Source organism: Rhododendron vialii, chromosome 13a (genome assembly GCF_030253575.1).
Source record: "Rhododendron vialii isolate Sample 1 chromosome 13a, ASM3025357v1".
Taxonomy (NCBI): Eukaryota; Viridiplantae; Streptophyta; class Magnoliopsida; order Ericales; family Ericaceae; genus Rhododendron; species Rhododendron vialii.
The window spans coordinates 9,933,751-9,960,213 of record NC_080569.1 but is presented as its reverse complement, the minus strand read 5'-3'; the positions used below and the strand labels follow the sequence as shown (position 1 = coordinate 9,960,213).

At 37.6% G+C, this 26,463-nt stretch overlaps 1 protein-coding gene across 3 annotated transcripts; it reads left to right on the top strand.

Moving 5' to 3' along the window:
• The first annotated feature begins 5,938 nt into the window (after nt 1–5,938).
• On the top strand, nt 5,939–21,619 carry LOC131314820 (phototropin-1). 3 transcript variants are annotated; one of them, XM_058343677.1, is made up of 26 exons: nt 5,975–6,448; nt 6,551–6,606; nt 8,452–9,054; nt 9,446–9,620; nt 10,473–10,655; nt 13,885–13,976; nt 14,136–14,349; nt 14,954–15,182; nt 15,305–15,375; nt 15,564–15,670; nt 15,837–15,886; nt 16,003–16,107; nt 16,226–16,285; nt 16,375–16,464; nt 16,591–16,667; nt 16,935–17,019; nt 17,558–17,638; nt 17,896–17,999; nt 18,500–18,549; nt 19,104–19,210; nt 19,317–19,439; nt 19,633–19,684; nt 20,080–20,192; nt 20,523–20,663; nt 21,103–21,207; nt 21,308–21,619. In XM_058343677.1, the coding sequence occupies exons 3-25, from the start codon at nt 8,463–8,465 to the stop codon at nt 21,202–21,204; spliced, it is 3,003 nt and encodes a 1,000-aa protein (XP_058199660.1). In that variant the 5' UTR covers nt 5,975–6,448; nt 6,551–6,606; nt 8,452–8,462; the 3' UTR covers nt 21,205–21,207; nt 21,308–21,619. The 3 variants fall into 3 exon arrangements, with proteins under 3 accessions (XP_058199662.1, XP_058199660.1, XP_058199661.1); XM_058343678.1 differs by having other exon boundaries at nt 6,011–6,111; nt 6,222–6,606; XM_058343679.1 differs by having other exon boundaries at nt 5,939–6,606; nt 21,305–21,619.
• Nucleotides 21,620–26,463: the final 4,844 nt, after the last annotated feature.

Below are 26,463 nucleotides of genomic sequence, written 5' to 3'. Positions count from 1 at the left end.
TGAGAAAGTATGGGCTAGTGCAAAACCATCCCTTCTAGGACAATCTTGTCCCGCGGGACGGAGTGAGTGGTTGAATTATTTTTGGTAACTTAGTGGGTTTAGTATGCCCTGCCAAAATCGCTCCGATCAAAAACTAGCTATCTTGACTAAGAAAAAAGTTCGCGTGATGCCTCGAACACACTCATTAACAAAGTAAACTACAAAAATTATTTTTTAACTGTGATTGCATATTTATCTACACGAGAAAACTGTCCTTAGTCTTTTTGGTCTGAAGTTTTCATTGAAACTCATCAGACATATTAATATGTATAGGCCACAATATTCTAGCAGTCCACTAGAAGTTTAAGTTGATTTTGTTTATGATCATGTGATATTAATTAGTTCGAGTCAAGAGGATTAAAGTCTTTTTATTTTTATAACTACGTTAGTTTATTCAATCTCGTTCCGGCAATAGGAGAAGAGGAAATGAAGCAAAAGTTCTATCCGCTCGGCTGGATGAAAACTATAGACGAAATCAAGGCAGAATCTTGGAAGCAGGAGCAAAGGGTGGGAGTCCTAACCACGATGCTCGGACCTGCTGCCATGATAGCGATACTTGTGTATGGCTCATCCCCTGAGGACGAGCTCGTACAACTCAAACAAAACAAAATCAATAGCCCCAAAATCAAATCCAGGCTTTACAAACAACTCTCTTGAGCAGAACTAAAATGGTTATTAAAAGTTTAATCCCAAAATATAAAGGTACATCATGAATGGAAAATAAAGTTCAAGGCTAAGCATAATTCAGTATGTATTGGAAAATGGAAAATTCTAAAATCAGCCCAATAGGCTGACGATAGTAGGTGTGTAAATGTGTATTAAAGGATGTAAAAAGTGCACAAAAATACGTGTTTTTCTTGTCTTTTAGTGTGTTTATCGTCAGCCTAGTGGGCTGACAATAGCAAGACCGTTGGAAAATTTAACTAAATTAATTGGTAGGAAAACAGTAGATGAGATATTTTTAGTGGTTGCATATTGCTCTCAAGACTCAAAAGAGGTTGTTTGCTAGAGTTTTTGATCGAATTTTTTAAGGTAATAAGTGAAGAAGAATAGATAAAGAGATGGGATTAATTAGGACAAAACTTATTGAAAACTACACCGAGAGACTAGGGATGGCCATTTCGTCCAATCTGTTTGTATCCCATCCGATTCCCACCCCGAATGGATCGGAGATTTGAAGATCTAATCGGGGATCGGATATGGAGAAGAGTCTGTTCTCGCTTCAAATTCGATCCCCGCCCCGTCCCCGGATCTCCCGTATATATGTAAGTTTACTTATGATCATGTTGTGGATATTGTTGATCTTTTTTTCTTTTTTTTTTGTAACTATGGAACTATGGGATAACGTTGTGGGAGTCGATGTTAGTGATCACTTTTGGGTTTTGAAGAAGCCATGAGTTTTTGTTTTAATGTGCTATAGCAGTTGTTCATGTTTATATCTTTAAAAACTACAGATCCTTGAATTTTCGCAGGAATCTCTAATTTTCTTTTGAGAGAGAGATGGAGGGTAAAAGTAAATTGCCGTTGGGACTCGGGGAGGGGACAAGGATAGCTATCCGGCCCCGCTCCAGTGCTCTGCCCCCGTTACCAACACTATGAGAGATAGGGTGGTTTTGAAAACCCAGAGGGTGGAGTGAACATAAAAAGGATTCTAAATGCGGAAAACACTACTGGGACCGATGGGAAGCATCCCACTGGGCACTGGGGTACCGACCAATTTTGGGACCCACTTTGGTATCTCACGCGAATTATTCAAACTGTTCATTTTAAAAAAAAAATTCAAGTATTCCTTTAAAATTTCTGCTTCTTGGATAAATGTAAGTACTTGCTCCATATGTCCAATGTTTCATTCAAAATTTAGAATCCAAAACTCTGAAACAAAAAAAGTGAATTTTGGATCAAACATTTATAGTTATCTTATAAAATTGAAATTTCACAAGGATATTCGAAAAAGTATATACTCCTATAAAAGTAAGGGAAATGATAATATCAAAATTATTTTTGTCGGTGTCAAAATTTTAGTGCACAAAAAGCTTATACCATGTGCAATATATAAGACTTTTATACTCTGAAATTTTGACACCAATAAAAACAGTTTTGACATTATCACTACCCAAAATAATTCTACCGTGAAAAGGGTGGGTACTCATGGGCCTTGTCGACAAAATTGGTTGTCTGATGTGACCCACACCAGCCGTGAAGAGATAAGATGGATCCGATCCCCCTTCCTGAAAAAGATGGTTAAAAAAGGTGGTTCACGTGGCCCTGGCCCAACCCCATGTTGGTTCAAGTTTCGGTTTGTCATACATCAAAGAAGGTGAAATGACAAAGATCCAAAACGAACAAAAAAAAATCCGATTTTTTCAGAAACAAAAAACAGACTAGTATGTATACCACTTGACATGGCAAAAACAGCATTAATGAGTGCAGGCAGTTGATGAAAACAAGAATAGACATTTGTTTCACAGGCTTGCACACAGACGCATTGCCAAAAGGCCCAAAACTCCAAAAGCTAAGCTGGAAACAACTTTAGTAACTGTCAAGATCATAATCTAAGGTTGCATTTTTTGTGTGCAATTCGAAAAATTTTGGTTTGTCAAAGGTGAAGTGGTGAATTGGTGGCTTCAGAACAACCAGTTCGGCCATACTTTTTTGCTCACCCTTATTCCAGCATTTTAATTGCAAAAGTTGGTCGGGACTCCGTTGATATCAAAGCAATGTGTGGTCGTTTACTGTTGAGAGTTTATACTATGCATTAATCTGCTACTGCGTACACTACGTCTAATTCTTTGAAGGCCAATACCTACGGAGAGTCAAATAAACTTAGATTAATTTGAAAGCTCAAGCTTGTAAATAGTGAGTCATCCAATATATTACGGAATATTAAGACTTAGCATTTAATAGGGATGGCAGCGGGGGTGGATCGGAGACGGATATTGCAATATCCGAATCCGAACTCTCCATCCGTCCCGAACTCCGAACGGATATAATATTTGGAAAAATGACGGTCAATGACATGTTTTAATAATTAATATCCGCCAAGGACGTTTTCAGCATTAACAATTGTTCTTAGCATGTTATTGGAGGGTATTAATTATCAAAACACATCATGGGCCGTCATTTTCCCTATATATTTTGGTCCTCCATCCTTGCTCCGAATGGGAAACGGAGATCCGATCGGATATCCGAATCCTAATTTGATTCCTCCCTAAGTAATGCATTTGAAGTGATTAGCCTGCTAGGTTACGGCAGGACAATTTTTCTGCCACGTCAGCCGACCCGTCGCGAAGTGGGTGGAGTCTACGGTGGGTTCCCGCCTCCCCAGACAGTCGAGAAGCGAAATACCATGGCAGAGGTGGCTGTGGGACTGCAAAAGGGCGTTCACGTCGATTTCCCTCTCGATTTCCTCCTCTTCTACGCACTTCACATGGCGGTGTTCGACCACTTCCTTGATGATCACAACAGCGGCAGCAGTGGCGGCCATGCTTGAAAATATTGTTGTGGCATTTTGGAAATCGGCGGCGGATCGGATCGGATCGGAGGCAGACTTACCTCTGAATCCGATCCGATCTCCTTTTTTTAAAATAAATAAATAAATTCGAATCCGCTCCGATCTTAGAAAAATCCGATTCGTTCGAGATGGATAACGGATCGGATACGGATAGGTTGGCCGAGATGGTCATCCTTAGTGAGCATTTATTATGTTTATATTTGATATGAGTCTTAGTGTCCACATATTCTCTAACAAATCTCTCCCTCATTTTGTGAACCGTACGTTGAGCCTTGTTCTGTCTCTTTACATCCAAACTCTCCCTTGATTTTGATTTACAAAATTCTGAAACCCTATCTCTCGAACTAGACTTATTCTATACCCACTTCATCGACTCAAAGCCATCTAATCACAATACTCTATCATCGAGCCACCTCGCTCCATCAGGAGTCACCTTGAATATGCACCCCATCTTTTCAGAGCCATCCATTACAGCCATCTATTATCGAGCCACCTTGCTTCACGGAAGTCACCTTGGATATTTACCCCCACCACCGAGTGTTCTCCATGCAAGTCACGAGAGTCTGCCTATAGATTGTCAGCCATCGACTCTAATACTCATTGTTAAGAGTTTGTCATATGCATTAATCTGTTATTGCTTGCACAATACCCAATCTGTTGAGAAGTATGTTACTGATGAGAATCCACACATCACGTAGGCCCAACATTTCTAATATTAAAAAATAAGTCTGAAAGTAGTGAGTCATCCAATATTATAGTATTAAAACCCAACATCCCCTTTTCGATAAACGAAATAAATATATATATATATTTTTCAATTAAATGTGATGCATCGCGAGAGAATAACCTCTCTCGTAAAGCGGAAAATAAGTACTTAAAAATAAAAAACCTTAGCGGAACGAGACGGATGTTAGACTTAACATTCACACATATCCTAACATGTACTATGGTTTTTGTTTACAAAAATTGACGCCCACAATTTTAGTTTCTTATTTTTTAATTTTGCAAGAAGCAATATAACTCTTGGAACAGTTTTTCTACTCCAAATAGCTGTAGAACATTTTTTTCTAAGGAAGTGGTTCAACTGTTTGAATGTCGTACATCTTATCTGACGGAGTATTTTGAAGTGAAGTGACCAGGGCTATGGACATTCAATTGGTCCATACGAAAGAGGAATGCTTGGTTTGGATTTTGGTTTGTCTTGTCTTTGCCTGGCTTGTCTCCTGAGTCAGATTGGGATAGAATTCTACCAAATACCATTACGTGGCTTTTATGTGACGCAAAACAAAATTTGCCATGATCTTATTTAACGCTTTATATTGTTCATAATATAGACCTCGATGCTTAAATCATCCATGCAAAAATTTAAATTAATCTTATATCGACAAAGACTTAATCGAATCATATGCATATCTAAAGTAATGGATAGCCAGACTAGTCCTAAGACAAACATTATTCGTTCAAAAAAGTACATCATTATATCTTGTTGCATAAATAATGTATATGTTGATACATACCGAACAAAAGGGCTCGAGCTTCGAATGGAACTATGGCAAGTTTCAGTTTGTGTTTCATAAGTAATCATAATAGCATAATAAGGCCTTGTTCGGTTAAATAAGTCAATTGACTTATTTTTTTGTTCTAATCAATTTTTTTTCGTATTTGTTAGTTTTTCGTCAATTTTTTGGGGATTATTGCATCGTCATGATGAAAGGAATTTCAAAAAGTAAAAAATTATGATCGAAATTCAATTTTTTTTGAATAAAGATGAAAAAATTAGCTTATTGGCTTATTTTTGTCTTTAATAAAAAAAATTAGGTTTCGATCGTAATTTTTTACTTTTTAGATTTCTTTTGTCACGACGATGCAATAATTTTCAAAAAATTAACGAAAAACTAACAAATATAAAAAAAATTTGAATAAAAATAAATAAAATAAAATAATTAGCTTGTTTAGTCGAAAGAATCTTGATTCGGGTTTGAACAATCTGATACATGGTTCATGGTTGGTCAATAAGACACAAAACAACACAGTCACACCTCAACACCTCAATGAATAGATAAAGGTAATAGCTACATTTAGCCTCTGAACATTTTCCGCCACTAGTGTGAGACAGGAGAAATTTTTCAGTGCGGGGTACGAGGTCACCCGGCTAACGTGGTGCTTGAGCGGGCACATCCAAATAGTTTAAAAGTGTATTAGATGGCTTAGATTGAAACACTCTTTCACCTCTTTCTCTCTCCAAATCTGAGTCTTTCACAATCGAAATGGACAGCTCGAATGCACCGAACGGACACCACGTGGTACTCGCTTGGCACTGAAAATTGCTCGTGGACAGGGAGACAAGAGAAGCATTGTAGGCAAGGCCATCCGGTAGGTAAATAACCTGCCGTCTCCAACGTGCTTTTGAGGCACCCCCATAATCCATCTCTCTCTCTCTCTCTCACCCCCATAATCCATTTCTCTCTCTCTCTCTCCTTGATCAATTCCACTCTGTTTTAGAATCATAGGACAAATCAAGTGGAGGTGAAGGGGATTCTGGAAGCAGAAGAAACCAAAGGGTTATGTATCCTGATTCCTGAAAATGCTATTTAAAAGTTCATTATTGGGTTTTTTAATTTTAAGGTTCAGGAAGATGTGGTAGAGGCATGTGAATTGTGGTGTGGTACAGGGATGGGAGGCCTAACCCTTTTCGACAATCATTCTGCTCTTATCTTCTTTCTCTCTCTGCCTTTTCCCCATTAAAAGCCGCTCTGTGTTTCACTTCCTTCTCGCCACTTCTCTCTCACTGGAAAGCTGAAGTTCTTAACTGAGCAAGTTCTTTCTCTCTCTGCCTTTTCCTCATTAAAAGCCGCTCTGTGTTCCACTTCCTTCTCGCCACTTCTCTCTCACTGGAAAGCTGAAGTTCTTACCTGGGCAAGTTCTTTCTCTCTCTGCCTTTTTCCCATTAAAAGCCGCTCTGTGTTTCGCTTCCTTCTCGCCAATTCTCTCTCACTGGAAAGCTGAAGTTCTTAACTGGGCAAGCATCAAATTCAGCAATTTCAGCTTCATTTAAGGTACTTCCTTTTCACTGGTCTTCCTTTATAAATTTCGAATTCTGGGACATGAATTGACTTAGATGGAGTATCGATTTCAGAGAAAGTTATCGATCATGTTATTCTTAGTGCAATCACAGTGATAACATTTCGCTTAGGAAAATGATTTTCGCACTTCACATTTAGTTATCGGCACATCATTTTTTGTCTTTATCCTATATAAAATTACTAAACTATCCTTCATCTTGTTAGTGTTTATTCACTTTATTGTTATAATTTTAAATAGAAAAAATAAAATAAAAAGTAAATGTCAATAGTTAAAAGTGGAATGTCAAAATCAATTTCCCTTAATTAATTGTTGGTTTTTCTGTTGCCTTAATTCTTGTTCGAGCAAAACAGAGGCTGTTGAGATGGATGTCATATTATCATTGAATAATGGAGCCCTTTCTCTCAAGCTAAAATATCCATCATGCAACATATCTTAAGATTTGAGGGCTTACAGAAAGTTCGAACCTTGAATATAAATCAAGTCATTAGAGCTTTTTATCACGCCCATGTTCGTAATATAGGCTTTGTATTTCTCTCCCGTCATCATCTTAGTCACGCAATCTTTCGGTAAGACCTTCCGCTCCAACTGTTGATTATTGTTACGCATGCGCTTTCAATTGTTATATATTTTGTCTAGTAAATTTTAGTAGTTTTGGATGTGTTTGACGATTTTGTGCTCGCACGTGTACTCCCCGTCACGAACACCAGCATGTGCCTTGGTCATCACTCTCAAGGACAGCAAATAGATAGTGCCCTGTGCGATTTAATGAACGAACTACCCATAGACTTTCGATAGCTAGTTTAATTAGGCGTGAAATCGAAGTATCAGGAATTCAGCTGTTTTGTTTTTGTACTTCAATTAGATTGACTCTTAGTTGACGAATTTGCCCTCCGAAATGTGAGGTGGTGGGAGCTCCATTGTGGTCCCCAATCCGTGACCACCATAAGATTGCTCAAGATTTGTGAGTGAAGGAACTTGAATTACCAAAATACCCCAGTTAGAGCTTCTTATTGACTACCATGTCCGCTTCCGTGCTGTATGATCAAATGTCATGCGGTAATAGTCCCAAAAATGTCTCTCTCGAGTCCCATGTCTAGAGTCTTGACTCTTAATTTGATGTCCCACCACGACAAAATTTGTCTACAGTATAAATGGACCACTCTATTCACCCGAGAATACAATATGCTCGCTATGCACCAAAAAGAATCATCACCCACAATGGCGTTAGATAATTACTAGTCAGTCTTCGACAAGTCGTTTTACGCGAGTTGTCATCATGCACACATGATGACATATGTACGAAAACTCTCCAAATGTAAACAAAAAAGGAAGATTTAAAATAAGAAAGAGATGTGTCTCTAATTGTATATATGCCGATTCTATTTTGTTACTATACACGAAATTTGAGCAGTTTTAAGGAGTTACTCGTATCATTTAATTAAGTAGTCTTTATTGGTGGAAGTGGTGATCACGTTTAATATCATTCTTTCATTCCATTCCATACCCTTATTATTATTATTATAGAACAATGCTGTGACCAGTATTGGTGACCATGTTATGGGTATTATGTGATGGGTCATCATTGCATTAGGACGTAAAATGTACGTGCTTCACTATATGACAAATGTGACACATTTTATCAATACAATAGTGACGCATCACATGATTCTAAAAACATGTTCATTAAATGTGGTCACCGAAATATTAGTGTCATTGTAATATTCTTTTTATATTAGTAACTCAATTTTCAACATTGATAACACGAGGTATACTAGCATATGTACATCTGAGATTTTGGGGTGTAAATGCCCATGCAGATCTTGATAAGATGGAACCACCAAACAAGCAATCGCCTCGCATTCCACCCGCATCCAGAGACTCACGCGGCTCGCTCGAGGTTTTCAACCCAACTCCTCACAACTCCAGCCCCCCCGCCACCAACCCAACCTTCGGTACCACTCCTAATTATTCCCAGCCCACCTGGAAAACCTGGCTCGACCCACCATCCCGCCACCCCGCGCCACCGCTGGCGGAGGAGTCCACCCTCTCTTCCGCTTCCGGCAGAGCCAACGCGGACGAAATCACCTCATGGATGGCCCTCAAGGACAACTCCACAACCGCCCCAGCACCACCGCCATCCCCGCCTGGTGTCACCGCCAAAATGACCGTCTCCCGTGGTGTCAGTGATCAGAACGGTAACCGCCAGAAATCGACCGCTGTGTCCGGGGAAGCGGGCACGGCGGCGAAAAGGGCGGCGGAGTGGGGGCTAGTGCTGAAGACGGACAACGAAACGGGGAAGCCACAGGGGGTGAAGGTGAGGACTTCTGGGGATGAACAGAATACCAAACCCGGGAACTCTAGGAGGGACTCGGGTAACTCGATGCGGAGCTCCGGTGACTTATCATCGGATGATGGAACAGGTAAAACTGCTGCTTCATATTCACAAAATTATTGCTTCACATTCACAAATTATTGGCTCATAATTAAACAAGTTTAAAAAAATGTCACTGGCATTAAAAGGTTTTAGGAGTGAAGTTCTGCTCATAAGTTTTATTTTAAAAGAAATCTGACAACAAAATTTGAAAATTCGGATGAGGTTCCGTTCCGCTAAAGTTCTTATTTTAAGTATTTATTCGCTTTACGAGGCAAGTCATTCTTTTATAATATATTATTTTTAATTCAAAAATAAGTACTTATTCAAAAAATAAGACTTGTTTTAGTTAGTGGATTTCAACCGGCTAAACATATGGAGACAAAATCAAGGAATTTGGTCACAAGTTGGGTGGTTGTGTACTTGTGTTACCATGGCAGGAAGGGACAGAGGGTTTCCTAGAGTATCCGAGGATGTAAAGAACGCATTGTCCTCATTCCAACAAACGTTTGTGGTTTCGGATGCAACCAAACCCGATTACCCAATCATGTACGCGAGTGCCGGGTTCTTCAAAATGACTGGTTACACATCAAAAGAAGTCATAGGGAGGAACTGGTAGGCTCTCTCCCTCTCATTTCTCTTCTGTTTTACTCCACTGTCGTAACGGTTTTAAGACGTTGGATTCATGTTATTGGGTATTGATTATATGTTTTTTTTTAAATATTGGTATTGGGTAGGGGTGAGCAAAATAACCATGAAACCGTGAATCCAGTCCAAACCAATCCAAACCGAATAATTTGGTTTGGTTTTTTAATGATGTGGTTAGGTCTTGGTTTAAAAAAAATAAAAACCGCGTTAAATGGTTTGGTTTATGGATTTACGTTAATGGTTCTGGTTCCAAACCAATCCGAACCGTGTGATAGACACACACACACACATATAGTATATAATTTGTTTAGATATACTTAATAAACTTAATTTCCTTATCTAATACTCTATTCCACCACCCTATTCTTTTCTTTCACTTTCAATATTAATTTCCTAAACTTTCTATTCCTACAATTTCATTACGCTAAACATACATGGTTTGGGCTTAGTAAAGTGATTTCCTACTCTTTTATCTCGGTAACTTACTTTCTAATGTATTCTACTCTTATTTAGTTGATTGATGTTAGTGAGTTTTGATGATTTTAATATATTAATTTCAATATAACTTTTAGTTTAAAGTTATCTATGCAATTTTAAGTATTTAAAATAATTTATAGTAATGAGATCTCAATTTTAAACGAACCGTGGTTTAAAACCGAAACCAAACCGCCTTTGAATGGTTTGGATTGGTTTGGTTTTATGAATTTTATGGATTGGTTTGGTTCTCTAAATTTATAATCCGTAAGTAGTGGTTTGGTTATTGGATTATTATAAAACCAGACCAATCCGATCCATGCTCACCCCTAGTATTGGGTGCAGTCGGTTTTTACAGGGTGCGGGTACGGATCCGGGAGATGTGGCAAAGATCCGGGAAGCGTTGCAGCAAGGGAATAACTACTGTGGGAGGCTGCTCAATTACAAGAAGGATGGGACACCCTTTTGGAACCTCCTCACCATTGCACCTATCAAGGATGAGACTGGAAAAGTCCTTAAACTTATTGGGTTAGTTTCTTCTGAATATACTGGTACTTATTTACTCCTACTTTAAACTCCACACATATATACATAGATTTTCTCCTTTCCCAAAACCCAAAATGGTAACCTGGGGTTCCTGTTGGGGCAACATGGGTGTTGTCTCCATCCGAGCCGTCCACGCTCAGTAACGGACGGCTCCAATTTCATCTCGTCAATGATCGGTTGGACGGCTCCGATTTACTTTAATGTCCACACATCTCGGCAATGTTGTCCCTTATGAGACAACAGGATTTCCGAGTTCCTTTCATAGTATTGTGAGTTTGCGGAAAATTGCACCTCACCCATTAATTTAGTCATGTAATCCGAGTCTGACCTAAGGCGGCAGACTTAAATCCCCAATTTTTTTGCTCAAATTAGGGTCCCAAATAAGTATAGACAGGTGTAATATTTTACTTAATTTAGCACTTATATAACAAATGAGTTTGCTAACCTAGTGGAAATGTTTAGTTTTGCGATTCAATAGGTACATGATTCATTTACTTATTTGTATCATGACTATAACTATTAGCGGGAGTGCATCGATCCTATTCCCAAATTCCTCCAATAATTATTTGCTTTTATGCCAATGGGGCTGTGTCCTGTCCACAAACTTGGACACTTTCCTAGATTCAATGCTTGATAGTGTTGGCGAGTGTATCCTTATATTCCTTACGTGGTAAGATTTCACCATGTGATTGTGTTGGATCCACGATAGAACAGGGGAAAAAAGGAGGGTATTGGACATGGATCTATGTCCCTAGCTATACCTGTCAACTCATTAATATTGTTTCAACCATTCTTTGATGACCACAAGATCTTTTTACCTCCTTGTCAATACATTGATAATAATGGATTGGTGGCGTAGCTGAATGCGGGCCACCTTAACCCACGCAAGAGAAGGTTGGTTAATTTGGTTCCGGCCCTTTCTTGATTTTTATTTTTTTTACTAGACGGTATGCACCAGTAGAGTGAGAAGGAAATTAGTAAGTTTTTTGTTTTTGGTCAATCAGAATAGAAGGAAGTTGGTAAGTTACCAATTAAAGGAAGTTCGAAATCTCTTCAAGGATTGGAACCCGAGACATCCCATAAAAGCCAAGGGTACTAAAAGAGCCCTATTTAATCTCCTTTGGTGCGGATCAAAAAAAAAAAATCTCCTTTGGTGATTTTAGAATCATGTACTGTGGCCTGCGGGGCTTGCCACATGGGGTGGTTGGAGTTAAATCCGACCATCAACTCACAAGTCACGAGTCCTTGGTTGTTTAATGCCTATGGTGAACCATGTCCCCTTTATATACACCGAACTTTACTAAAGTATGTATGACCTGGACCACAATAAATATGAAAAAACCCATGCTATACTTTTTAGCACAATATACCCCCATCTGTCCCAAATTGCTGGCCCGCTACGAAAATCTGTGTAATTACACGACTTGAAGAGCTCATGAAGTACTTTAATTAGGTGTAAAGAAACTTACAAACATGCTCGAAAGTATTATTTTTTCGATCCAAAAATTACACAACTTTTCATAGGGACGGACAATTTAGGACGAAAGGAGTAATTTCTTGTGAGAAAATCTTCAAAATACTTAGGCTCCGATCCGCTGAGTATGACTCAAATACATCTCATTTAATTTAAATAATTTAGTAAGTACTTACTTTACTTTCTTTAGCGAAACTAAGCCTTATTTATTCGACAACAGTAGAGCTTTCAAATCATGAGTTCCACATGCTTAGCATCTAATCAAATTCTTTACCCAAAACCAATTAGGTTGATTTAGTGTAAATTGCACTGATCTCCCCCTGAGCAATAGAAGAAAAGCATCCAACCCAACAGGTTTCGTATAATTACACTGACCTCCCCGAAAATCTGCCGAACAATCGACACCACCCCGCCAACAAACTTTGCCATGGTTCAGCCGGAGTCGGTCCGATTTGGTTGCGGTGCAGCTTTCCGATGTCGTGCTATCAAGTATCGGCACGGAGTTCGTGATAGTACAATTTTCTGCGAGAGAAGTGAGGGATTTTTCCATGGGTCGTGTTCGCGTCGCGACGGTTCGATCGGGGTGGTGCATTCTTGGTGTCGGGCCGTTCGGCTCGGTGGTCTTCGCGTCGTTCTGTTGTGGTGCGGCGATGGTGGCGATAGAGGCCACTGCCGAACGGGGAAGGAGGCTGCGGAGAGGCGGTGGTCCAGACCACAGTAAAAATGACTGGTTGATTTGTGATGGTAACTACTGTTGCAAACTCGTTTAAATGTACTATCTTCCTTACTTCTGTGTCCTGTTCTGATCTGATTTGGTCTCCAGGGTTTCAGTCTTGATAAGTAAATCCATGTCATGTCTGTTTATGCATTTAGTGTATATCTTTTTGCTGGATTCTGAATTTTAGAACGGGATTTGTGAAATAATGTGGTATTACAAGCAGGAGCGGCTTTAGAATTTTCATAATACATACATTATGTTAATGACGAAAAGTTCTACGCAAAAAATAAACTCTAACTTGACGAGATATGTTATAAACCAAAGGAAAATGTACATTGAGATTCTCCTTTTATTTGTTTACCAATTTTGGTTTGTTGGGTTATATTATTTAGTCACCCAAGTTGAATTCTCAAATAGCTTACATCTTCAATACCACCACACTTCCACAAGCATTTGCAGTGTATACCCACCAACACACACGCAAATACTTAAACAAACACTCATATTAGGACGCAAAACACTTAACCACACTCACATTATGGGTGAGTATGCACTACAAGTGTTTGTATACGTGTGTGTTATTTTACAATCCTATATTTAACTCTGCACGATTGATCCAGTGCCGGCAATGGCAGAGAAAATTTAAGTAATGGTGTAGCCGCCCCTGATTACAAGGTTATATGTAAGATGTATGTGAATGAAGGGGAACAAGATTTGGTTATGGCTCACTGACTCATTGTCAAACGAAATCTATCAATGCCAAACTATAGGTGCGGAAGTTGAAGTTTTCCAGCAAGGGAACTCACTGTATTGCAGGATGCAAATACTAAGAGAAACAAAACACTTTGATTATACTCTCTTGCTTTAAAAAGTTGGACCAAATTGCTCACAGTGAGAGCAAAAATTGTACGCAAGCATATGCCATGGTGGGGCAACAAAAGGAAAGAGGAGAAAAATCATACTTCATACATACTGGATCAATTAAATTCATTTGGTACACTGTATGGTTGTTTTGGCAGAATGCTAGTGGAGGTGAGCAAGCACACTGAGGGTTCCAAGGACAAGATGACCCGTCCCAATGGCCTGCCTGAATCATTGATTCGATACGATGGTATATCACATGCAAATATCAAATTTTCCATTTTGGGTTAAAATTGTTATTTTGTTGTAGATGATGTTGAGAGAAAAGTGAAAAAATAGTAATCGTCGCAGACTGGCATTAAAAAGGATACAAAACATTGATCTTTGCCTTCTTTTTACTGTTTTGCAGCCCGTCAGAAGGAAATGGCTACTAGTTCGGTAACTGAGCTAGTGCAGGCAGTGAAGAGACCACGGGCACTCAGTGAGTCCACAGACCGCCCCCTCACTGCAAATGGGGCTCCTGACAGACGGCATTCTGTCGCTGGCACCAGAGCCTCCATGCAGAAAATCAGCGAGTTGCCAGAAAATAAACATAAGAAATCTGCACGTCAGTCTTTCATGGCGTAAGTTCATTCGGAAAATGTTTTAGATATAGAAATGTTGTCAACATCACCACTGCTTTTTACGGAAGTATGAGGCATAATCAAGAAATGTTGTGAACTTACCTCTGCTTTTTATTGAAGTATGAGGCGTAATCAGTTGTTTTGCATAATTTTCATGTAGAATAAATGTGGGGTTTTGTGCTACAGTAATTGCAGAATTTCAACTTGAACACCTACATGGGGCCTCTGAATGTGGATAATGGCACTGATTATATTATTCTTCACATTTTTATGTAACAACATGGTTCACGAATCATTTTCCTTCTTCCATTTGTTTGTATTGCATGTATGTTTCCGTGCACATTTCTCTGCAGAAATGTCACTGCCGCATCTTTCTAGATGTGTTTCAGTAAGAGAGTGCTATTTATTTATTTTTTTGATTGGCAAGAGAATGCTATTTGCCTAATATATTTGGTGAAAAAATTCTGTAACAATGTCTATTACACTTTATTCTTCTTCTCCCATTTTCTTTTCCCGTAAGGAATGGCAATTTCAGTGGCACGTGAAGTTACATTTCCCTACAATATCACATTGCGCGATTACACATTTCCTTTTCTTGGTTCAGGATTGTAAGGAAAACTCGTCCGAGCACTGATGATTTTGATATTGGAGTGACTTTGGATGACGACGACGACGACGACGACTCTGATAGTGACAATGATGGGCGGCCTGACAGTTTGGATGACAAAGTGAGGAAGAAGGAGATGAGAAAGGGTATCGATCTTGCTACAACACTTGAACGTATTGAGAAGAATTTCGTCATTACTGATCCAAGGCTGCCTGATAATCCCATTGTAAGGCTTCTAGCTTATATTCAATGATTTTGAGCTTATCCAAACCAAAACAAACCAAACCCAGCCTTGTGATTATGAGCTTATCCATAGAAAATAATTTTCCCTTGTGTCTGAATTTTCAGATATTTGCATCGGATAGCTTCTTGGAGCTCACTGAGTACAGCCGTGAAGAAATTTTGGGTAGAAATTGTAGGTGAGAATCAAGATTTCGAAACTTATAAGGATGAAGCTGAAAATTTGCATTGTTTGATAGAATTTGCATTACAATCACTTGAAATAGGCATTAGAAAATGCAAACGGTAGCAAATAATGGTTTGGAAATTCTTAAGTTTAGTGTTGTTCTTATTCTGATCTGTGTCATCTGGTATAAACAATGATTAGATTTCTTCAAGGCCCTGAAACTGATCCAGCAACAGTGAGGAAAATTAGACAGGCAATTGACACCCAATCAGAGGTTACAGTGCAGCTTATTAACTACACCAAAACAGGTATACTCGTCATTTTGGCGATTTGAAACTTCTGCTGTTCTCTTAGAAATGGAAGTCTGAGACTCGTTATACTTCAATTTTCTCTCTCCTGTAGTTTGTCTTCTAGACATCAATTTTCTTGCGCTTACAATAGTTTGTTAAACTGAATTTCGTGACATCACCGCAGGCAAGAAGTTCTGGAATTTGTTCCATCTTCAGCCTATGCGTGATCAGAAGGTACAGTGATTAATATTGATGGACGTGGTGATGGTTCTATGGTTGAAAAAAGAAGAGGAGTCCATTATGTGATATTCAGTTTTATGTACTTAACTGTCAGTTTTTCTTCTAAACAGGGTGAAGTTCAGTATTTTATTGGGGTCCAATTAGATGGTAGTGAACATGTTGAGCCACTTCACAACTGCATCCCTGAGGAAACAGCAAAAGACAGTGCAAAACTGGTGAGAGAGAACACTATTGAGTTTGTAGGATCTGGTTTTCGAATTGACCAGTGGAAAGTCAGTTTCACACTTTCACTTCCCTGATTGTTGCTGAAAGATTCATCTTTGCCACATTCAGGTGAAAGAAACAGCTGCAAATGTTGATGACGCCGTCAGGGAGCTTCCTGATGCCAACTTGGTAATGTCCATTTGATAGACTTAGAAAAGTATATTACAGAATTCAATTGCTAGGTTCATAATTGTGATCACCTCGTTATCAATATGTAGAAACCAGAGGACTTATGGACTAACCATTCAAAAGTGGTTCACCCCAAGCCCCACAGGAGAGACAGTTCATCTTGGCAGGCTATCCAAAAGGTATAATACTTTCCATATAGGCATCTTCTTCTTGTTTGTTCGCAACATCATTCAGATTGTATTTTTTTGAAGCTTCCCTTCCCTCGTTTATCCCTTCAATTTGCTAGTGTGGTGTATGACTTGCAGATTCTTGATGGTGGTGAACCATTAAGCTTGAAGCATTTTAAGCCAATAAAACCCTTGGGATCTGGCGATACTGGCAGGTTTGTCAATATGGATACAACCGTGTTGTCATCAACGAAATATCTTTTGCATTTGTGATTTATATTTTAAGAATTATACGATTCAAACAAGCTCAAGAAGGTCTTTGGTCATCTTAACCTCATTAATCATCTTCATTTGAAGAACTTTTGAGGGGACATTTTCACTTGCTTTTGAAGTTAATGTGAAATTCTTCTTTTCCTTTTTTCTTAAAATTTTCCTTGCCCATACAACGTCTTGCGAAATTAAGTTATTGACTCTACTGACAGTGTGCATTTGGTGGAATTGTGTGGAACCGGAGAACACTTTGCCATGAAAGCCATGGATAAGGGGGTCATGCTCAACCGAAACAAGGTAACACTTCCTATTGTTTTTTTGAGGAAACAGTACTGTAACAGGCCATTGCTTTCGAAGTTTGAATAATCCGCCTTGTCATGTACATTATTGGGTTGAAATGCAACTCTTGAGTTTCTGCACGAACTATTGCTGTTTCATAGAGTTGTTTGAATACTAGATAAAAATGAGATGGTCCCTTTTGTATACCTAATGTGTAGAGATCATCAATATGACACCTTTCTTAATTTAGTCAATGGCATGAAAATTGAAGTAGATCCTTACTGCCGGGCCTATGAAACTTCTTCTCCGCTCTCTCTACGATCACATGCATTGAGAAACAAGATACATGTTTGGGTGCATTTTTTTTTCAATTTCACCTTCTTTAAGTTCTAGATATAACTCAAAATGGTCATCATGTAATCAACGCAGACTGTTTTTATCGTGCAGTTTTTTACATCTTCTGCATTTCATTTGGTGTCAGTTTTGTTAATTGTGATAATTATTCAGATCTTGCACTCTCTTTATTTTCACAAGGCCCTTTTCTTCTTCTTTGCAGGTGCACAGAGCTTGTGCAGAAAGAGAAATCCTGGACATGTTGGATCATCCTTTTCTTCCAGCACTGTATGCTTCATTTCAGGTTAGCCAAATATGATATTATTAGAGTGGACTACTCATAACTCGAGGGAACTGCCTTAATCTGCAGAGAAGAAAAGGAAAAGATTGTTCAAAGAACTTAGTCCCTCTGCAAGACGTGTGTAATTCGAAATACCAAGCTTTATGCTTGCAAATTGCAATGAAAATTCTACAACCATAGATTAATTTGCACTTCTATGTCTTGTCAAGTTATTGATGTGTACATTTGGTTCTCTACATATGATATGATACACTTTGCAGACAAAAACTCATGTGTGCCTGATAACTGATTACTGCCCCGGGGGAGAGCTGTTCCTGCTTTTAGACAGACAACCACTGAAGGTCTTGAGGGAAGATGCTGTGAGGTAACATTATCATTGACTAGTATATTTCAAATTTAAGAAGGCACATTGCAAGTCAATTTTCAGTCTTGATCATGGATTTTGTTTTTTACATGTACAAAGAAAACCAGTGTAATTTCTCCATTGTTATGTTCCCAAAAGTATAATGGATGCGCTGCATGAAAATGTTCTTTTTTGAAGGCATAAAAGGAAACTGCAATGCATATAAGATGGAATATATCGAGTTGAAGTGTTCTGTTTTGACCTCATTTAGTTATCTGACATAAATGGCATAGAGACTTATATCTGCTAGGATGATCCTGATTGTTGCAGACAGATGACTATTGTATCAATTGTTTGAGATACTTAATGTAAAACCAACAAAAAAATGTTACATATTTTTCATCATCCAATGGTGTCTGATATAAATCATGTAAGAGATGGATTCTGATAAATTTCAGTCTAGCTTTGGGTTATGTTTTGAAGTAATTACCTTTGCTGACGTAAATTTTGTACATATGTAGATTCTACGCTGCAGAAGTAATTGTTGCGTTGGAGTACCTGCACTGTCAAGGTAGTAATTGTAATTATCATACGTTGGTCTTTCCTGTATTCAGCTAATACTAGATATGCAAGTTTTGAAACTATTTTGAGCATGTTATAATTCTTAGTTTATGAAACTAAGTTACATTTGTATTTCCTTCATTCAGTTAATACAGTTAGATATGCAAGTTTATAAAACTATTTTGAGCAAGTTTATGAAACTAGTCTGGGTTGTTTCTGCCTTTCGCTCGAAACAAAATTAATCTACAATCCTTCCAGCTGAGTTTATTTTTCTTACTCCGTCGATATTACTTTTACATCATTAAGATTTTATATTAAATTTGAACCCACTCTTTTCTCGCCAAAGCCCTTCTTCCAAAAGTTGACAATCGCCAGCAAATCCAGTTGCGAACGATAAATACCACTACAAGAGTAAGTTTTCAGTAAGAAAGTTGAGTATGAAACAAAGCAAGACAAAAAGAAAAAGAAATCTTATGTAGTCCGACATTATCTTTGAGGGACTTGTGAAAGCTTATCCCCATGTTTTATTTATTACTCATTACATGTGACCTTTATTGTCCGCAGGGATAATTTACAGGGACTTGAAGCCCGAAAATGTTTTACTTCAGAGCAATGGCCACGTGTCCTTGACAGATTTCGATTTGTCTTGCTTGACATCTTGCAAGCCCCAGGTGTGTCAACTTCTCAATCTCTGAACTCTATTTGAGGCTGTACTAATGAAACTCAATAGTATTGAGTGGAATAAAAAATTGAATCAGTTTGTTGTGCTTTGTGCAGCTTTTGATTCCAGAAGCAAATGCAAAGAAAAGGCATCATAAAGGTCAACAGTCTCCAATATTTATGGCTGAACCAATGAGAGCATCAAATTCTTTCGTTGGAACTGAAGAATACATAGCTCCAGTATGCTTACTCGTGCTTTTTTTTTTCTCATATATATTCATCTGTGGATGTCTGGATGATGCGTTTCGTTATGGATGTTGCCTCTGTCGATCTATAGTAGAACTGAAAAAGTGATTAGTTCTGGTTTTTGCTTTTAATACTGTTGCCTTTCGCAGTTCTCTAGTTTGCAATGACCATTGTTTTCCTTATGCAGGAAATCATAACTGGAGCTGGACACAGTAGTGCAGTGGACTGGTGGGCTCTTGGTAATTTTGTTCTCTTGTAAAACCACACATCATTATGAGTTCATTTTTTTTTATCTGAGAACCATTTTTTCAACTGAACTTAAGATTCGAATATTATGTAACTAATAAGTTACGGTTTACATGATACAAAAATGTGCCAGTCACATGCAATGTCTCATCTCATAGATGGCCTTCCGTAGGTACTGATTGATATAATGAAAATCGGCCATACAAATCTGAGTTGCTCATTTTGTTGTGGCAGAACACATCACCAATACAAAATCATGACTCTGTTGTCTTTACCCCTTTCTTATTGTGGGACTAAATTTATGACTAATTTTAGTTCTCTTTTCTCAAAAAATTTCCCCTTTAGTTGGATTCCCCATGTATATTCAAACACTTAGCTGCTTCAACAGGCATTCTTCTATATGAAATGCTGTATGGATATACACCATTTAGGGGAAAGACAAGGCAAAAGACATTTGCCAACGTTCTCCATAAGGATCTTAAATTCCCAAGCTCTATACAGGTGAGATTCTTGTATCCTTGTATCTTCATTCAAGTGTTGTCAATAGAAATGGCTTCAAAATTCTTAGAATGTACAGAAGGATTGGGGTCGAGATGCTAAATAGTGTATCGAACAGCCTTGAATCCTAACTACGTTTCTAATCCTGTTATGTTGTCTACTACAGAACTTTGTTCTGGGTTTTTATATAGATCTATATATGCAACTGCTTGCTAAATTAATACGATCAATGTGGATATTGTCATTAATTTGTCTGAAATAAAAATGCTGCAACGGGGGATGAACTTTCTTTTGTTTCTTTTTTTCCTGTGTTCTTTTTTTGGCCTGGTGCAGGTGAGTCTCTCTGCAAAGCAGTTGATGTACCGGTTGTTGCACAGAGATCCCAAAATCCGATTGGGTTCACATGAAGGAACAGATGAAATTAAGCGACATCCTTTCTTCAGGGGTGTCAACTGGCCTTTAGTTCGTTGCATGGTAATACTCGAGACTTCAAGGTGCTCTATTTTCGAAGTCATAATATAATTACAAGGATTACTTATTTCTGGTGGGAAGGGTGAAAGCAAGGGATTTAAGTTCATGATCTTAGAAATGCTCCTTCCTTGATGAGTTATTTCGACCAAAGGAAAAACAAAAATGTTTTCAATCACAATTTGTGTGGTTATTTGTAAATATTAAAGCTTAGCAATCGCTAGTTAGTCATCTCCAGGTAAAATGAAGGAAATTGGTCCATTGCCACAAAAAACTTAGGAGTTGTTTTTATTGAATACCCTTTTAGAGATGAGAATTTAGATAACTTTTGTATTCAAATTTTAGAGATTCTCAAGGTATGCAGTTGTTGTTCTCTACATATAATTTGTGTATTAAATTCATAGTTAAGTGCACCAACTTATATGCATCTACTTGATAACTGTAGAAACCTCCGAAGCTCGATTGTCCTCTCTTCGGGACTGAAGGCCAAAAGGAAGCTAAAGTTGTTGATCCTGGGCTAGAGGATCTACAGACAAATGTTTTCTAAAAGGTTTAATCCTACCACTTGTTACTTCCGTGTAATGCAAGTGTCTCCTTTCAGAGAATTACAGTTTCTCTCTCCGTTTATTGAACTTGCGAATTTGCTGCAGAATGGGAATTCTCAAAAAATTTCATCTCACTCGGGGCAAATAAACGGTTGTACTCGAAGTGCCTTCCTTCTGGGCAATGAGTTACAACCTCACTGTTTTTCTTTTGATCCTCACAATCTCACTGTTTGCCACTCTTTCGCCTGGTGCTTTTTCCTCCAAATCTTAGCCTGGGAATGCATCTTGGTCATTGTTCGTTTTGTTGTATGTGTTTTTTTGAACGGCCGTTTTGTGTATGTGTGGGTTGATGTTCTCTAATCCTTGTCCATTGATTCTTGAAAATTTAGTTAATAAATCTCTCTCTCTCTCTCTCTCTCTCTCTCTCTCTCTCTCTCTGTGAAGATTGGGTCCCTTTGTTTATCAGTAGGCTTCTACCCTCATATGAGCGCTTCAGATTGGCGTTTGTAAGAAAAAGAAGAGGAATGTTGAAGAAAGCAGCTCAACATTTTATAATTAGACAAGCCTGTCCAATTTTATTCTAAAGATGGAAAGAGCCCAATCTAGTTACAGTTTTTCCTATATAAAAAGCATGAAAGGAAAAGCAGGCCATTCTGTAAAAAGGGTAGCTTAACAAAAAACCGATAGTGCTGCGGCGGGATTCAGTTATTCCGGGGAGTCTTTCTCCAAGTTTTCTTCAAGGAGTGAATGTCCGGATTAATTTACGCGTAGTTGAACTCTAAAATTAACAACCGTGAAAACTTTTAAGTCGATCAAAAAGTTTTTCTGTAAGAGTGAGAGTCGAACCGTCTTGTTTTTTAGTAGCTATAACAAATTACGTAAGACAGTTTGCCACTGTAACTGAAGAAGGAAGTAGCTTCAATTATTTGCCAATTGCCCGAACAATCATGCGATTGCAGGACACCACATCACATCAAAATGCCATTTGCAATGAAAGACACCTGATGCCAATGACATATTATTATTGTCACTCTGGTGCTTCTTGTTTGTTTTCAAGATTCCTCCAACATTTGTGAAAGAAAATCTCCCCAAGTATTTCGCCGTCATCTTGCAGTTGCAACTGTAAGACGACGGTGCTAGGCTTCTGTAAATTATACTCCTAATTGTGCCGGTGGTTGCGGTAGTGGTGCCGATTCGTACACTGTTTTTTTTTATCATCTTATATACATTAGTATCTGTCATTGTTAGATCTATATCAAAAACGCAGAATATAGTAGTACTTCTTAGGAAGTGGTTTCAGCAGAAACAAACGCACAACAAACCTATGCATGGGTTTGTGTTGCATTTATAATGTTTTCTTCTGTAAAAACAAACGCAGAATATGGAGTAGTATGAGAGCTGCTTCCCCCCCCCCCCCCCCCCCCGGACACAGCACCCCCGACCCCACCACTCCTCTCCCGTTTTACTTCTTTCAAATTTTTATTCTTCTTTTTTTCTTTCCTTTTTTTTTTTCTCTATTCCCCCCTCCCGTTCTTTCCTTCCGACTGTTTTTTTTTCTTTTTTTTCTTATATATATGTATATATATTAAAAATTATAGTTTAAAAAATAAATGTTTCAATTTTCAATCCGTTTGAACCGGTACAAAAATGTTATTTTTCCAAACATTTCATCCTAAATGGTCGTAGTAAATTTTTTAATACACTTATTTTTTTAACTATTTTTTAATATATAAACGGTGTAAAAAATAAGTGTTTCAATTTTCAATCCATGTTACTAATCAAACTATTATTTCTTACATTTAAAAAATTTGTTCTTTCTTTCTTACACAATAGGTTCAAGTCTAATTCTAGATTTTGTAAAGTAATTGAGAGAGAAAAAAAAAGTGTTTCAATTGATTATGTTTATCCGACTATTTTTTTTCTCCTTTTTTTCTCCTTTATAGATTAAAAAATATAATTACAAAAATAAGTGTTCCAATTTTCAATCCGTTTGAACCGGTGCAAAGTTATTATTTTTCTGATCATTTCATCTTAAATAGTCGTAATAAATTTTTGGCTCCAAGGCCTTTCAATGGACATCCTAAGAGAGTTTTGGAACTAAATAATAAGTCTTAGGGTGTTTTGTTGAAAGGCCTTAAAAAGATATGAGTAATTAAATAAAGAAATAAATTAAAATAATATGATCAGAATAAAAAAATCTTCACACCCGTTCAAATACATTAAAAATTGAAGCATTTAATTTTTTAACCATATTTTTTAATATATATAAACGGTCTCAAAAAATTAAGTGCTTAAATTTTCACTCCGTTTGAATCGGTGCAAAGATCTTGTCAATATAATCAGAATAACAAAATCTTTGCACCGATTCAAACGGAGTGAAAATTTGAGCAATTAATTAATTTTTTTAGACTGTTTATATATTAAAAAATATAGTTAAAAAATTAAGTACTTTAATTTTTAATGCGTTTCAACGGGTGTGAAGATCTTTTTATTTTGATCATATTATTCTAAAGAGACATAATCAAATTTTGTCTCTAGAACTCTCATAATTATGTTTCTGCTCTATAGGATTGCAAATTGACGGTGAGAATTTTTTTTAACCCAAACATTGCGGTTTAGGGGCTACTGTGCACCAATTAAAATGGCGGAGGGAGGTAATTAAAAGGGCTGAGGGAGGGTAAAAACGGAAAAAGAGTGTGGGACCGGGAGGGGTGTGGTGTCGGGGGGGTGGGAAAAGCAATTTACAGTAGTATCTGTCTATCTATCTACTGACACTTGAGTTGAGTGATCGCTGCAGCGGGCCTCAGGGGGGAGGGCAAAATCACATGATACAAGAGTTGGGACAGTTTTACCTATACAAAGATGGCCCATTAATGTGGCAAATAAAAGATGCTTTTGTTATTGTTTTCTGTTACTAGTTTAAATGCAACCGTTCATCTCCGGTTGGTCCGATTGTTTAGTGGGTCTGTTCTTCAAACAATTGATCAGAGTTTGATTCTTGGAATCAGGTTGCAAGAGAGAAATTTCTTTGGATTTTCTAGTACCGACATAGATAGTTTGCCTTTGACCGGATAGTTTGTCATTATTAGTTAAGGTACGCGTAATCTGGCCCAAACACCCCGACCATCGAACGAAAATACAAAAAGCGACTGTTCCGGACCTTTATTTATGCTGTTTGCTTTTAGTAATTTGGTGCTGTCACTGCACCTCTGAATGAGGACTCGTGAACCAGGTCCTGATTACAAATATTTGGTCTGTCATTGCTTACTATTTACTTAATTTCTTTTATTTCAAAAATGGTAAATAAATAATGACAACGAAACACGCCCAACATTTTTACTACTACTATTTTATCTTCAAATCGCGGGGAAAAAATAATAAAAATGTGATCCTTCTAGAGTTGCGATAAATTGGTGGCACATGTTTATTTAGTTTTCCTAATCTCCATGAAGGTGCAAATCGTGTCGATTTTACCAAATGGACTAATATTACAATCATATTAAAATATCAGACGTGTTTTCTACATTCCCGCCTTTGGATTCATCCCCAACTTCAACATAACTGTATAACTACAAATCTATAACGGGGCTAAAGCCAAGAACCAAATCAGATCCCTGTTACACTTTTACTCATTAGACTCTCGACTTTGGAAAAAGACAACAGCAGCCGAAAGAAAAGTGAACAGAAAATAGTAAACGAGATAAAAATGAATTTGGAAAAAACAAATTCCATCAGATTTTCAGCAGCCAAATCCGTTTCCACTTTTAACCGTGACGTGGTTAAGTCCTATTGGTTGTATTGGCACTCCCTTTGTGCGCACGCTTATTCCCTACCATCTCTCCCGCCAATCCATTAATGAGCCGTTTTTTATAGTTAAAAAATGAAGTAAATGTCCCACTCCCCCACAGTAGTACAGTATTCCACTAACAATTTCCAGTCACGAGTTCTCAACTGCCATATCCAAGACCGAAAAGAACAAGGACAACTATTTTGATATTCATATACTCCATCCCGTACCGATTTAATTGTCCATTCTTCCATTTTAATCAGTTAAAAAATTAATTATATTTTTAAATTCGTAATGAATTTCATATTGAATATAGATCTTATTTAATAAATTTTGATTAGTTTTTTAATACAATATTTTCAAAATTACATAAAACGTTATAAATTACAAGATATAATCAATTAAAAAGTTATACGAATTTCCAAAAAAAGAACTATTAAATTAGGATGGAGAAAGTATTTTTTTCAACAATGCTACTCACACAACAATCCAAACACAACAACTTACACAACCTCTTACATACAAGTGGAGCCCACACATAATAGTGTATGTGGAGTCCACATGTACGTGAGATGTGTTTGGTGTTGTGTTTGAATTATTATGTGAGTATCATTTTTGTATTTATTTTTTCTTTAGGGCCCGCTTCGATGCGAGTAAAAAATCGGGGCTAAAAATATGAAGGGGATAAGATAGTAGGAGGTATTAATTTTGATGGCTTGGCTCACATCGATTTGATGTTTATGGAGGGGGATAAAATATTACGTGGTTTGGATGATGTATTAAAAATGAGGATAAAATTTGACTCTGTTTGGATGATTTATAGAATGAGGGGATAAGAAGGGGTGGATGATGGGAAACGCTGTCAAATGACTATTTTGCCTATGTGCATAGTTAAATTTGATTATGTATTAAAATAACTATTTAAATTTCAAAATCAATATATTTAATCAATTTTTGACAATTGGAAGTATAAAATAAATAAATTAATTAAAAAAATTCTATTCTAAAAAGTTTATATTAAAAAAAGTTTTTAACTATATTTTTTAATATATAAATGGTGTAAAAAATTAGTGTTCCAATTTTTAATTCGTTTGAATCGGTACGAAGATCTTATTTTTATGATCATTTTATCTTAAATAGTCATAATGGATTTTGGCTCTAAGGATCTTTCAATGAGCACCCTAAGAGAGACGGACCTGGAGACCCTGCCAAGCAGGGGTGCTTGGTAGGGGTGCCGAGCACATCTCGGCCGTCCAAAAATGTTTTGGACGGCCCAGATGTAAAGGTATCGAACGGATTCAAAAAAAAAATAAAGGAAAAGAAAAAAGATGTTTCGATCCGGGCCGTTGATTCCGAGATGAACGGCCGGATTGGCCGCTCGGCACCCGCTTGGCAGGGGTGCCGCTCGGTAGGGTCCCTGGGCCCTGAAACTAAATAAGAAGTCTTCGAGTGCTCGTTGAAAGGTCTTAGAGCC